The following is a 15,402-nucleotide window of genomic DNA, read 5'->3' on the forward strand; positions in this document are numbered from 1 at the left end:
GGGATTCCTTTACTTACGCCCAGGGTTCCCAGGGAACCCAATAGAGAATTTTAGAAGAGTGATATTAGGCTAGAGAGAGGGTTCAAGCTGTAAAGGTGTTTGCCACCAAGACTGATGATCCCCAGAGTCCATGTGGTGAAAGGACAGAACTGGCTCCAGGAAACTGTTCTGACTTCCATGTGAACCTCCCCACATAGACACTAACTTAAGATAAAGAAAAAAATGCAAACTAACGCTTTTCAAAGCATAACATTTCTTTATTTCTTTTCTTTATTCCTTTTCCAACAGTCTTGCTACATAGGACACAAAGGCCTAAAACTTGCTGTGATCTTTGCCTCTAGTGTGATGCTGACTTGACTTAATTTACTTAATATGACCATCTTGAGTTGTATCATTTTCCTGTGAAGGACACTTTTTTTCCCCTGAGACTGTCACATATAGAGCGATCTGGCCTTGATCTTGCTAGCTATCTGGGGGTGACATTGAGCTTTTGAGTCTTTTGCCTCTGTCTCCTGCATGTCAGGCTCACAGGAATGGACTGCCACACCAGCTCTAAGTATTCATGAGGTGCTAGAAATTGAACCCAGGACTTCGTGCATGGTGGGTAAGGACTCTAGCAACTGAGCGACAACCTTAGTACCTCAGTGACGTTTTAATTAGTAGTCTTCTGATGACCAATAATGTTGAACGTTTTTTTCCTGTGTACTGGTCATTTGTACTTTATATTTTGAGTACTAGATGTTTGATTTCATACAATCCTGTTTGTCAGTTGTTGGCATAATGAGGGGATAGAGAGCCTTCTCAGAAAGTCCTTGCTAATGCCTATGACTTGAAGTCTCCCCACCCCAACACAAACTGTCTCCTATAATAATTTCAGGGTTTGAGTCATACATCAGTGTATTAGTTAGGGCTCTCTAGGGGCACAGAACTTATGGAATGTCTCTCTATATTGAGGGAATTTACTGTGATGACTTACAGTCTGTAGTCCAACTAACCCAACAATGGGCAGCTGTGACTGGGAAGTCCAAGGATCTAGTAGTTGCTCAGTCCCATGAGGCTAGTTGTTTCAGCTGCTCTTCTGTAGAAGTAGGTTCCAACAGATGTGCTGGCAAGTAAGTGCAAGCAGGAGAAGAAGAGGAATCTTCCTTCTTTCAATGTTCTTACGTAGGCCTCCAGCAGGTGTGACCCAGATTAAAGGTGTGTACCACCACACCTACTTCTGGGACTTGCTTTGTCCAAGGCTGACCTTGAATTCAGAGATCTCCTTGCCTCAGTCTCCTGGGATTAAAGGCGTGTTCTACCTTGCCTGGGCTTAAACTTTTCAAGATCTCCATATCTAGATCCAGGTCAGAAACTGTGTCTTCCAGGTTCAAGACCTGGATCACAGGTGAGTCCTCCACTTCTGGATTGTAGTTCATTCCAGATATAGTCAAGTTGACAACCAGGAATAGCCATTACAAGTAGGTATTTTTTAAATCTAGTTTGAGTTGATTTTCCTACAGGGCAAGAGAAAGGGATCTACTTTTATTTTTCTACTTCAACCAGTTTTCCCAATACCATTTGTTGAAAGAGACAGAGTCAACAAACACTTCAAGACTATTCTTAGTTACCTAGAAACTTTGTGGGTAGCTTGGCCTACATGAAATTCTGTCCAAAAAATAATAATTATAAAATAAACAAAATCAAGATAAGATAAAAACAATAAAACCCAACCACGTAACACTAATACTTCAAAATAAAAGAGCAAAGAACATAAAAAAGTTTGAAAACAAAGAATATACCAATATCCCCATACACCAAGTTAGCAACTGATGTCCAATGTGACTTGTGTCTTTACTACAAATTATGTAGTGAATAACATACTACCACAGGCTGAGCACATTATAATGATAGGAAGTTTATTTTAGTTCACAGTTAATGGTTAAATTAGAGAACTACATCTGGTCATAATGGTGAGAGAAGGGAACGTGAGAGAGAAATTTGAACTGGCTTTTACGGCATTCTCCTGAAATAACCAATCAATCCAAAAATCCATAAGTCCATTAATTGCATAAGTGGTTTAATCCACTCATGAGGGCAGATAATTAATCTCCTCTTAGATGTCCCACCAAGTCTCATCTCTTAATCTCATAAGAAGGATTACATTTCGACATGGGTTTCGCAAGGGGGAAGACCACATTCAAACTGTATCAATTACTTTTATTATAGAGCTGATGACTGAGGATAGAGCTGGATACCAAATGCAAGCCTTTCAGAAACCACTCCCCTTATACCCTCTGAAGAGATAAGTACTCTAAAGAGTGGGAATGTAGCTCAGTGAGCAGAGTGCTTGCCTAGCATACATGAAACCCTGGGTTCAATCTTTGGCACTACATAAAATTGGGCTTGTTGGTAGAGTCTTGTAAACTCAGCACTTGGGAAGTAAAGACAGAGATATCAGAAGTTCAAAGGTCACCTTTAGCTACATACTGAGAATACACTGAACAGTCTCTGTCTCACCAGGAAAAAAAAAAAGGCTATTTTTTTCTCTTATCCTGTGTGTATATGTATGTGTTCAGGTGTGCATGTGTGTACGTGTGTGTTCAGGTATGCATGCGTGCATGTGTGTGTTCAGGTGTGCATGTGTGTGTGTTCAGGTGTGTGTATGTGTGTTCAGGTGTGCATGCATGTATGTGGGTGTTCAGGTGTGCATGTATGTGTGTTCAGGTGTGTGTATGTGTGTTCAGGTGTGCATGCATGTATGTGGGTGTTCAGGTGTGCATGTGTGTGTGTTCAGGTGTGCATGTGTGTGTGTTCAGCTGTGCATGTGTGTGTATGTGGGTGTTCAGGTGTGCATGTGTGTATGCATGCGTATAGAACAGAAGACACCATTGGGTGTTGTTTCCCAGGCACCATTCACTTTGTTTTTATTTATTTTTTTTAAATCACACTTTGTTTATTCTGTTGGTGTGCACAGGTGCATGCCATGGTGCATGTATGGAGTTCAGAGGACAACTTGCTGGAGTCAGGTCTTTCCACCATGTGGGCCTCAGAGATTGAACTCAGGATATCAGGCTTGGCAGCAGGCACTTTTACATGCTGAGACAGCCCCACTCTGTTTTACGAGACACTGTCCCTTGCTGGCCTGGAACTCACTAAGTAGGCTATTCTCATTGTGGATAGGAATGTGCTTCCCCACGACGTTGAGGTTACAGGAGTGTCCACCATGCCCAGCTTTAAAAAAAAAAAAAAAAAAAAAAGGGTTCTGTATCTTTCAAACTTGGATCCTTGGGTATCGAACTCAGGTCTTTGTACATGCAAGGCAAAAACAAAACAAAACTTTTCCAATAGAGCCATCCACCTAGCCTGGCAATCACTCCTTTAAAGTCAGGAGCCAGCTGAGCATGCCGGTGCTCCCCTGTAAGCTCAGCACTCAGGGGGCCTCGGTGTGAGGATCGAAAGTTCAAGATCCTTCTGAGTTAAATACTGTGTTTGGGGCAAATGTAGAATGTATAGAAATCATTTTTCAGTTATGACGATGATGGTGGTGGTGGTGATGGTGATGATGGTGGTGATGGTGATGGTGATGATGATTCCAATGCTTAGTGGGAGCAGAGTTCAGTGGTAGAGTTCACAAAACTTTGGGCTTGGTCTTTAGCATTGTGAAAAATAAAATAAGAAGCTAGGCATGGCAGGGGTGCAGTTCTGTAATCCTAGCACTTGGGAGGTGAAGGCAGGAAGATCAGGAGTTCAAGACCAGTCTGGGCTACATTGGGAGTTCAAGACTGCAGTTACATGTGTCTTTGTCTCAAAGGGAAAAAAAAACCCTCCAAAATAATAATGTCATAATAATAATAAGGTCAGAATCATTTCCATTTGTATTTTAGCATGTAAGAATGACTGTATGTGCACAAATAACATATATTTTTGGCATATGTAAAAAAAATTGCATATGTGACTTCTTTCGGAAGCTAAATTTGGACTCAAACTGCTTGGATTTCAATTCAGTCTGCTGAAGATCTGTCCCTTTGCAGGGTGATGAAAATGTCTAAAATTATCCGTGATAGTTCCACATTTCTCTGAATACACTAAATTAACTTTACAAAGGTGAATCACATGATATACAAATTATATCTTAACAAAACTATTATAAAATAGATGCAGGAGTTTGGACTCCCATAACCCACATAAATGCTGAGTGTGCATGTTGGCCCACCGGTAATTTCAGCCCCAAAAGACAGAGATGGTATTCCCAGAACATGCTAAGTAGCTTGACTAGCTATATCAGGGATGCTCTAGGTTTGATTGACAGCCCCTGCTTCAGTGAGTAGGAGGAAAGGAAACCAAGACCAAGAATGATCCTACATCCACTTCAGGTCTTCGCAAGCATATGTACACACATGCACCTTAATCCCTGAATAGGAATAAACATAAGTGCATAACACACACCACAAAATAGGGAAAATATATAAATACCAATGGAAAGTGATATGTGTGAAAAAATCCTAATTGCACAATGTGTAAGTTGTATGTCCTTAGGCTAAATATTTCAAAAGCTTCCTGTGCCCCTATGTTCTTGTCTATAAAATAAGATAAGCACTGTATCTTTGTAGCATTGTTGTTGTGTGGAATCAGCGAATAAAAACACTCGGGACAAGGTGGGTAGTAGGGTTGACACGACAGTGGTCAGTAAACATGAGCAATGACTATAGTTACAGCGTGATTTAGGGCCTTTGCTAGGATGAGTCAATGTCTCTGATGATCTACCTGGACTACTGTGATGGCTATTCTCGGTTGTCAACTTGACTATATCTGGAATGAACTACAATCCAGAATCTACAAAGATCTTATGAAAAGACAAAGAAAGATAATATGGGGGCACATACCTTTAATCTCAGCACTCAGGAGACAGAGGCATGCAGATCTCTGAGTTCAAGGTCAGTCTACAGAGCAAGTTCCAGGACAGCCATGTACAGCTCTAGCAAGCAGCAGAACTCGGCAGCTTTGGCCATGCGGCTCTGGTTTTGAGTCAAGAATAAAAGGGGTTACTGTCTCTTCCTGGATGCTTCAGATCAAGATGGAGAACTCTTAGCATCTTCTACATGTTGCCTGCCTGGCTGCTGCCATGCTTCCTGCCATGATGAAAATGGACTGAAACTTTGAAACTGTAAGGCAGAGACAATTAAATAGTTTCCCTTGTAAAAGTTGCCTTGGTCATGGTGTCTCTTCACAGTAATGGAAACCCTAATTAAGACACCTACTTACCAGTAGTTGCTTAGTAATTTGCTAATTGCTCAGTAATCATCACCTACATTCATGATCTTTGTCCATCTTTCTACTGATGGGATATTGACTAGGTTTCTCTTTATGCTGTGATAAAATACTCTACCAAAAGTGACTTAAGGGAGAAGGAGGTTTTGTTTGTTTGTTTGTTTGTTTGCTTTTTGTTTTTCTGGCTCACTGTTTAGAGGTACAGTCCATCATGGCAGTGAAGTCACAACAGTAAAAGTTTGAGATAGCTTGATCAATTACATCCACAGCCAAGAAGCAGAGAAGTTTCAATGAGATGATTCAATGTATAAGAGTGGCTTGCAGCCAAACCTGAAAGCCTGAGTTCAAACCCCAGGGTTCACATGGTAAAGGTGAGAATCAACTCAAAGAGAACGGATTCCTCCAAATTGTCCTCTGACATGCTCTATGGAGTATATGCTCACATGCATGCAGCATGTGCACACACGTGAAATAAATAAAAATAATTTTTTTAAATGAAAAAGAAGCAGGACTGGGAATACAGCAGTATAGTGTTTACCTAACATGCATGAGGCCCCAGATTCCATCCTTGGCACTGAGAAAAATGAAAGAATGCATTGAAGCAGAAAGCAACAAATTCCTGTGCTCAGCTCACTTTTGTCTTTGTATACAGCCCAGCAATCCAGCCCAGGGTAAGTGATGCCAATCACAGAGTGATGACACATTTAATCTATGCAATCCCTTAAGGACAGTCTCAGGGGCTAACCTTAATCCAGAGAATCCCTTGCAGGTGTGCCTAGAGGTTTATCTCTTAGATGATTCTAGATCCTATCAGGATGACAACATTAACCATCACAGATATTGGGCCCTTGAAATTGTTATAATACCAATAATATTGCTACTAAACACCATCAAATACATACCCTTGGGCACCTGTATGTCTGGAGGTATGTTTTGAGACAAGTTCTCTTGTAGCTGACTTGGATCTGCCCACATTTCCAATGTTTTGAGATTATAGGCATGTGACAACATGACCGGGGTGATACAGTAATGCATCTGTATTGCCAAAGTGAATTTGAAGACAGATAGTACATGAGTCCTACAGAATTTATACATCTAGAGATAAAGATTCAATAATGGATGGAATGAGATGAAAGAATCAAATAAAAAAAAAATCCTCCACCACCCTTTTCTGAGCCCTGCAAGCACCTGGCTCACAAGCGGTGCATAGAGATACATGCAGGAAAAACTCTCATATACATGACAAAATGAAAAAGAAGCACATGTTGTTGGGCTTCCTTACAGGTTTATCTTAGCTTGCCTCGCTGGTGAGCTCCTTTGGATGGGTTTCTGAGTGTGAGTAAACCTGAAACAAGCTGGTAGTGGAGGCTGCATATTGTCTTCTAGAAGCTCTGCTTTGTTTGTGTGCTTGCTTGAAAGAGTTGACTTCTTACTCTGGCCCTCGTTAACGCTGGACACTCCTACTGATGGTGAAACAGTGATGTGGGCCAGATACTGCAAACCACATTTTCTTTTCAAAATTGAAAAGGAGGGGCAGCATTTTCTCAGTCCTGGGGATGGAGCCCAGGACTTTGTATATGCTAGACAAGTGCTCTACCACTGAGATTTACAGATCTTCCTCAAACTTAAGCTAATATCTTCTTGGTTTCTTTGTGCTTGTGTGTGTGTGTGTGTGTGTGTGTGTGTGTGTGTGTGTGTGTGTGTGTATGTGTGTGTGTGTGCATGCTTGTGTGCATTTGGGACAGACAGACAGACAGACAGACAGACACACACACACACACACACACACACACACACACCACATACACACATGCTCCATAGAGGTGCTTACAGAGGCTAGAAGCTGATGTTAGGATGTCTTCCTCAGTTGAACTACATCTTATTTTTTGAGACAGGGTCTCTCGCTGAACCTAGGACTTGTCTTTTCAGTAGCTTGGTGGACCAGCTACTCTCCAGGATCGTCCTGTCTCTTCCTTGATAATCTCATATTGGAATTAGAGCCTGGACACAACCTTAGAGTCAGCTGGGAAGAGGGATCTCAGCTGATAAGATGCTCAGATCAGACTACCATGCTGTGGCCATGTCTGCAAGGCATTCTCTTCATTTCTAATCATCGGAGCTGTGTATGAGTGGTGCTGAAGCTGTCTGTGGTGGCATAAGTCTTGACTAGCACTTTGGACACAGAGGAAGGTACATCTCTATGAACTCAAGACCAAATTGGCCTATGACGTCAGTTCCAGGCTTGCCCAGGCCACAGAGTGAGACAAAAGTAAAAAGAAATAATTAAAAAATGGTAGCTGGCTAAGTCAGAGGGAGTGTACTGGATGGTTTTGTCAACTTGACGCAAACTTAAGTCATCTGAGAGAAGGGAAACTCAACTAAGAAAATGACTCCATAAGACCGGGCTGTAGGCAAGCCTGTAGGACATTCTCTCATCAGTGATCGATGGGGGAGAGTCCATTGTGGGTGGTGACATCCCTGGGTTGGTGGTTCTGTGTTCTATAAGAAAGAAGGCTGAGTAAGCCATGAGGAACAAGCCAGTAAACAGCACCCAGGCCTCTGCATCAGCTCCTGCCTCCAGGTTCCTACCCTGTTTGAGTTCCTGTCCTTTAATGATGAGCAGTGATATGGAAGTCTGAGCCAGATATACCCTTTCCTTCCCAACTTGGTGTTGGTTTCATCACAGTCACAGCTGGGGTACAAGCTGGTAAGCAGCTTTCCTGTATGGTTCCTGTTTAGGTTCCTGCCTTGGCTTCCCTCCACGATGGCCTGCAACCTGTAAGAAAATAAACCCTTTCCTCTCCAGTTGCTCTCGGTCATCGTGTTCATCACAGCAACAGAAAAGTAACCAGTAGATCACTATGCCTGGCTTTTACATGGGTGCTGGGGATCTGAACTTGGATCCCCTGGTTTGCACAGCTTGCAAGCACACTATCCCTCCAAGCCACCTCATCAGACTCCAGATCAATGTTTTTAATGCCTACAGACTGTATCCTTGTATGGATATTCATAATCTAGCCAGACAAATGTATTGTCTTTTTGGCCTTTAAATACAGAACAACTGAGAGAGTTTTCTGTAGCTCAGGTTGTTCTCTGAACTGACGATGCAGCCCAGAATGGCCTAGCACTCCTGATCTTCCCCTTTCCACTCTCAAGTCCTGAGGTCACAGGCCCATGACACCATGGTTGCTTAGCCTTGTATTTGGGAAACATTCCTGAGAAGGGAATTGTTGAATTATAAGTAGTGGCTTTAAAAAAAAAAAAACTGTAGACGCATTCAGTTAAATCACTCTCCGGGAGGGCTGTTCTCTTCCCACACACGAGAGGCTGTATAGAACAGTGGGACTCTATATGGAACATATGTTAAAATAAAAATGTCAACTACACCAAATGTTAAAATAAAAACGCCAACTACACCAATTTTGCACACCATGCTAAACTTGAGGCTCAAAATAATACACTCATAGCAGCTGTATTACCTGCCCTGAGACTCCTATGGATCACTTTCAGCAGTGCTGCAGTGCTGATCAAAGCAGGGACATTACCAGAGGACAAAGACCATAAACCTTTAAAAAAAAAAAAACAATTGTATGTTTATATGTGGTATATTCAAGTGTACACGATCATGTGCATGTATAAGTGGAGGTCATAGGTTGCCGTCAGTTTTTCTTTACAGCTTGCCACCTTATCTCTTTGAACTTGTACGTGTGTGTATGTATGTGTGTGTATGTGTACCTGTATATGTGTATGTGTGAGGATGTTTGTGTATGTTTATATGTATGTGTGTGTGTGTGAGGGTGTGTGTATGTGTGAGGGTGTTGTGTATGTGTGTGTGTGCCTACAGAGGCCAGAAAAAGGTGTTGGATTCCCTGGAGCTGGAGTTACAGGTAGTTGTGAGCTGCCAGACATGGGTGCTGAACACCAAACTCAGGTCCTCTGAAAGAACAAGTGCTCTCAATCATTGAGCCTTCTCACCAGCCTTCTCCCATATATACATGAATATGTATGTATGTATGTATGTATGTATGTATGTATGTATGTTTTTGAGACAGGGTTCCTCATTATACCTGGAGCTCTCTGATTAGGTTAGACTGGCTGGCCAGCAAGCCCTGAGGATTCTTCTATCTCTGTCCCCTACGGGTTCTGATAAAACATGTATAGTTGTATGCAATGGCTTTTGTGTGGGCTTCTGGGGATCTGAACTCAGGTCCTTATGCTTGAGCAACAAGTAAACTTACTCCGGAGTCCCAGTGTGAATATTTGAATCTTTAAGCAATGAGTCACCTAGGGCAGTTTGGAGGTGGATGGGTGGTTTCCGAGTGGTCACAAGGAAAAAAAAAAAAAAACCCAAACCTCCAGTTTGAAAACAATTGTAAAGTTAGTCTCAAAACCCAATATTCTCCCTGAGATTTAGATTCTCTCTGGCATTTCCCATCTTGCTATGGTCTGTGATCGATCAACGTAAGTTTGCTCAAGTCCAGTCAAGACTTGTAGATAAGTTTTTTTTTTTTTTTTTTTTTTTTTTTTGAAACAGGGTATCATTTAACTCAGCCTGGCCTCAAACTCACCATGTACTTGAACTCCTGATCCTCTCATCTCTACCTCTCAAGTGCTCAAATATAGAAACTAAAAGTATATAAACCACTATGATGGGTGATATTTTTTCTTTTTAGATATTATATATACAAAAGAGTATCACTTCTAAAATTAGATGGCTGAATTTTCAAAATTAGCACACAAGGCGGTTGGAGAGAGAGGTCAGTAGTTAACAGCATTTGCTGCTCTTGTAGAGGACCTCGGTTCAATTAGCAGGTATCAACCCTCTGTAACCCCAGTCCCAGGGCATCTGATGCCCTCTTCTGGCCTCCATAGGCAATAGGCACACATGAAGGCAGAGTAGATTTACTATACCAAAATCCATACAATACTGCTTTCACTTTCCGTCTCCCCCGACCCGCGCACTCCATGTATCTTCTCCTCGGTTTATTATCTGTGTCCGTTTACCTTGCCCTTTCCCCAGCATCACTTTTTACCCTCTCTTGGTCTCCTTTCTGGTTTGTTAGGCTTTACCCACACTTACTCCCACTTACATCCAGTACAGGTTAGGATATCTGCATCTGAGCGAGAAACATGCGGCCTTTGTTTGGTCCACCTTGCTTATTATACTTTCCAGAGAAAAGCTTGCAGGTGTGAGATTTGAGCGCTTATGAGGTCTACAGAAATAGTCTGGGAAGAGCAGGGAGGAGCAGACACAGTCCACTAGGGCCAAGGAGAAGGGGCCTTCCTACACAGCCAGCGTTGCGCCACGCACAGCCTCTGCATCCATGCTTGTCATGCCCACTCGGGGCACACCCGCCCTGGATCAGCCAATCATTTCCTTTACGAAAAAAGGGGCGGGGCAGGGATAGCCCGCTTCCCGACAGAAACTTCCTGGTCACAGGGGCGGGACTTCCGTTGGCTCTTGTGTTACTTCCGGCTCGAGAGAAGTTATAGTGGCCTACAGCGTCAGGGTACAAGCAGAGCGACGTTGCTATCCAGGCTCACTACGGCGATGCTCGGGGGCGGCTCCGTGGATGGCGAACGCGACACGGACGACGACGCGGCGGGGGCGGGGGCGGTGGCCGCGCCTCCGGCCATCGACTTCCCCGCAGAGGTGTCGGACCCCAAGTATGATGGTGAGACAGGGATGGCTCGCGCAGTCCCACGGCTCGCTGTCCACCTGAGTTCCCGCTCGCCAGTAGTCCCCGAGGGCCACCGAAGGCCCCAGGCTGCCTCGGGGCTCGAACTCGAGCCCAGAGCGGTAGGGCACCGGGAGGTGGCGGGCGGGCCCTCAAGGGTTAGGTAAATATTTATTCCAAGAGCGTCTACGATCTGCCCGTTTGTGGGCGTTTATATTTCTTGACTTATGTTCTGCGCCACTTCCCCGAGGCCGCTTTTCACCTCCACGCCTTGTTTTTCTTCGGTCGCTGAGTGTAATCTTTGTTCAATGCTAGAATGAGACCTGCTTCACGGATTAGATAAGTAATGATTTCTCCTAGCGAGGTAGTATACGAACGCTCAAATTTTCTTGAGGTTTTTTGATACAGGTAAATCAAATTGTGTAACATAAGGCGAGTGGTCTTCAAAACATTGATTCTGTGTAGGTCACCGTTCTAGCATTTTACTCAGAGTGCAGTTGGTTGTTACTAGTTGCTTGAGCCATTTTAAAAATGAAATTGTGTTCTCGATAGTGAATACAGTGAGTCGTGGTGCACACTTGTAACCCAAACATATGGAAAGTGGAGGCAAGAGGACCAGGACATGAAGGACAGCCTGAGCTTCATATTGAGTTCCAGGCCAGTTTGCAGTATTTAAGACTGTGTCTCAAACTAACAAAGAGACAGAGAGAGGGGCGGGGGGGGGGGGCGGGGGCGGGAGTAGAGGGCGAGCGAGAAAGAGAATATTATGGTGCAGCAAGGGCTGTAGCTCAGTGACAGAGGGTGTTTTAGTATTAGTGATATCCTGGGTTCATCTTCCATCCCCAAAAACATACATTCAAGGAGGTTTTAGCTGTATGCTCTCCCACAGAATGATTACTAAAGCTACATATTTGATCGATGTTTGAAATAAGTATGTTGTAGTAGAGTCAGGGCCGTACACTAAATTTAGTTTTTCCCACTTTCATTCTTAAATCCCGACTGTAATAATTGACCACGATGAGAAATGAAAACCGCTCACAGGGGTGACTCAGTAGGCTTTACAGAGGATGGTTGTAAGGTAACTTTTCCAATGGATATGCAGATTTTCCCACACAGCAAGTGGCGTGTTATTGTAGCTCATGAGCAAAGAAAGTGTGTGTCATAGGAAAGGTCCCAGCTGTAAACATGCAAGCCTATCTTTTCTGTGACGTGGTGATAAGAGTTTCTGCAAACCAAAGATTATTCTGGAAGGGAGTGATCTTGGACAAGCTTTACAACTTCTTTCCTCTTCCTGTTAATACTGTTCTGCTTACATAGTGATGTTTCTTCTAAAGAGACCAAGAATGCCCACGCACAGTTAATTATTTTTAACATGTAAAAGTCTGTGGGACATTTAATATCACTTTTAGTAGGTATAAGGCCAATAGTTAAGTGACATTTTACAGGTGGTCTGAATGCTTTGAAGAGATCGCACTGCCAATTAATGGTAGAGTCAGAAAATTCAAAGCCTCAATATAACATTAGCAGTTCATTGTAGGAATTCTACAGCAAACAGCAGTCTGGAACCTAGTTGCTTGAGGTGCTTTTTCTATGGTGTTACTGAGTCTGTATTCCAAGTCATTCATTTCCTTTCATTAGTCACCGTTGTTTCAAAAGTATTACCTTGGATTAATCCTTCAGCCTGCCTCAAAACAATAACAATACCTTTTTTTTTTTTTTTTTAAACTGGGTATTGAAGTTGGATCTGGTGCAGGCTAGTCAAGTGTGCTGCCAGTGAGCTCCTCTCCCAGCCTCTGCTAACTTTGTATCCTTGAGACAGGGTGTCATTAAGTTGCCCATTGAATTCACTGGGAAGCCCAGTCTGGATTTGAATGACATTACCCTCACAAGTAGCTGGCTCTAAAGGACTGGTCCACCAGGCTTGGCCTTTCTCTTACTGATGGGCTGTTTGGAACACATTTTCCTGAGACTGAATCGGACTATCTGCTTCTTGTATGTTTCCCAACATCCTGCTTGGCAAACGTCTAGAACTCAATTCAGCTACACCTACATCTGACATCTTCCTCCTTTTGAGAACTTGGAGTCATTTCTCCTTTTTTCCTTGTGTTTCCTCTTCTACTTGTGACTGAGACCAGGAAGTTGGGACTTTCTTCAGCCTTTCTTCCATTCTACTTAATTTGAGTGTCTATTGACCTTTTAAGAAATATTTTTAATTAGGTATATCGGCGTGAATCTGTGTGGGTGTGTGCACGTACGTGCAGGTCTCTGCAGAGGCCAGAGGCGTGGGATCCTCCTGGAGATGGATTTCTGAGTCCCCTGGTGTGGGTGCTGGGAACTGAATCACGGTCCTCTGCAGGAATATGTATTCTTAACTGCTGAGCCAACTTACTAGTCTATGTTACCCTTTTTAAAGTTGTCATCTTCTTATTTTATAGTATTGTTAGCATTAGGGTTTCATGGATCCCAAGTCAGCCTCTAACTTGGTATGTAGCCAAGGATAACAAACTTTATGATTCTCTTGCGTCTCCCTCCCTGTTGCTGGAAACACAGGCACTTATGTGTGACCGTGCCTGGTTTTAGGGAGGTTGAACCCAGGGTTTCCTGTGTGCTAGGCTAGACAAGCACTCTACCACTCTACCAACTAAGCCAGATCCTCAGCCATTCTTAAGTTCTTAAGAATTGATTTGATTAGCATTTGTCTTTTCATATTCAAGAGTAGAGTTTTTTTTTTTTTTTTTAAATCTGGGCTGTAGCTCAGCAGTAAGAGCTCTTGGCGGCTCTGAGTTAATCTGCCCCAACCCCTCCACCCCAAAAGAGGACCTGAAAAAATAGACTTTTCTCATTGCAGAAGAGAGAAATCATGAGTATAAGAAGCCTGAAGGTCGTGGTGGCACTAGCCTGTAATCCAGCATTGGAGACAGAGGCAGGAGGACTGCCGTAAGTTTGAGGCCACCCTGATCCTCCAGCTTTCGGCTTCAACTCAAACTCACCTCCAGAAAAGTCTCACCTTTTTTTTTTTTTTTTTTAAAATGTCTATATATGTGTGGTGTGTATGTTTGTGTGTGTTTGTGTTCAGATGCATATGAGTACAGGTATCGGATGTTTTCCTCAAATGCTCCCCACTGTCCTCACTGAAGTGTGGTCCTTCACAGAACCTGAAACTTGCAGAGTTGGCTAGCCTAGTTAGATAGCTTTCGACAGAGATCCCCTATATTCTGTCAGAAGCGCTGGGATTACAGGGCGGTGTCGCTATACCTGCTCAACTTTACAGCGAGTGCTGGGGATGCAGGCTCTGGTCCCAATGCAGGCTCTGGTCCTGACCCGCACAGGGTATGCACATTATCTACTGAGCAGAAAACCCTTCATAACCCAACTCACCATGACCACTCTCTGGCCGGGTTAGTCCCCTTCAGTTCCATTAGAACATGCAATGTTGTCATCATGAGACATGCTTGCCAGTAATGTTTTTCCCTTTTCTTATTTTTAGAGTCCGATGTCCCAGCAGAGCTCCAAGTATTAAAAGAGCCCCTGCAGCAGCCCACGTTTCCTTTCCTAGTGGCAAACCAGCTGCTGCTCGTGTCCTTGCTGGAACACTTGAGCCACGTGCATGAGCCAAACCCGCTTCACTCAAAACAGGTGTTTAAATGTGAGTAAATAGGCATTGTTAGAGAGCTTGGAGAGAGTGTATTCTTTAATGCTATGGTTCTGAGAAGCAGCTGGCGTATAAAAATCACATGTTGCAGAAGTAGTGTGGGTGAATTTCCCATTCCTTAAATTCTTTTCAATTTTCCCTTGTGTAATTTCTTCTAAGTATAAAATTGCATGTGATCCATAAATTTAAAAAAAAAATTGCGGCAATAATACGATATTCATATAATTCCTTGAGGCTCTCTTAGGCTCTGGTTGGTAAGCAGCTAAACCTTGTCCTGGTTTCTCTCTTTTGAAAGTGTTGCAGATTAAACTCGAGGCCTCACCTCTCTTGGGAAAGCATTAAGACACATCTCTAGACCTGACCTAGGTTTTTGTTTTTGGAAGCTCAGGCTAGCCTCAGACTCGGAAGCTGACCTTGAACCCTTCCTTCCTCTACCTCCCAAGTACTGGGGTGCAGCTGGTGTGCCAGTATACCCAGTTTATATACCCAGGGCTTTATGTATTGAAGGCAGACATTCTACCAGTCCTCTATAGTTATATGCATTTCTTTTTTGGTTTGTTTTCTTCTGGTGGTGCTGGGCCTCATACCTGCCAGGCTTTACTGTGGAGGTCTAGCATCAGCCCTATTCCCTCTCCCACCCCTCCTCTCTCTTCTCCACCTACCGCCTCTCTTCCCCCGTCTCCTGTCTTTCTCTGTCCTCTTTCCACTCCTCTCCTCTCCTCTCACCCTTCTCCCTGGCCTTTCCTCCCTCTTCTTTCTTTCCTTTAAAGGTAAATTATTTTATGTGTACAGGCTTTTGCCTGCATGTATGTCTGTGCAATA

The 15,402-nt window shown here is 43.3% G+C and overlaps 1 protein-coding gene and 1 long non-coding RNA gene across 4 annotated transcripts in view; one reads left to right on the forward strand and one right to left on the reverse strand.

The window, feature by feature from the left end:
* Positions 1-236: 236 nt before the first annotated feature.
* Positions 237-10,566, reverse strand: LOC143438090 (uncharacterized). Of its 2 annotated transcripts, none has more exons than XR_013107157.1 (4): positions 10,341-10,566; positions 8,730-8,816; positions 4,866-4,997; positions 237-1,496 (listed from the first exon to the last, which is right to left on the reverse strand). It is a non-coding gene; the product is annotated as an uncharacterized LOC143438090 (long non-coding RNA). The 2 variants fall into 2 exon arrangements; XR_013107158.1 differs by having other exon boundaries at positions 4,866-5,144.
* A 137-nt stretch (positions 10,567-10,703) lies between these two features.
* The window catches only part of Eif2ak1 (eukaryotic translation initiation factor 2 alpha kinase 1), a 36,158-nt gene continuing 31,459 nt past the window's right edge, over positions 10,704-15,402 (forward strand). The window contains exons 1-3 of one of the 2 annotated variants that reach the window (XM_076923622.1): positions 11,044-11,336; positions 13,777-13,865; positions 14,416-14,574. Coding sequence is in view for 1 of the 2 variants with exons in the window: in XM_076923621.1 (XP_076779736.1) it covers positions 10,802-10,925; positions 14,416-14,574 (283 nt within the window). In the remaining variant the exon portion in view is untranslated. Of the gene's footprint in view, positions 10,926-11,043; positions 11,337-13,776; positions 13,866-14,415; positions 14,575-15,402 lie in introns of those variants that run through there. The other variant, XM_076923621.1, reaches the window with a different exon arrangement.

This window comes from Arvicanthis niloticus, chromosome 24, assembly GCF_011762505.2.
Source record: "Arvicanthis niloticus isolate mArvNil1 chromosome 24, mArvNil1.pat.X, whole genome shotgun sequence".
Taxonomy (NCBI): Eukaryota; Metazoa; Chordata; class Mammalia; order Rodentia; family Muridae; genus Arvicanthis; species Arvicanthis niloticus.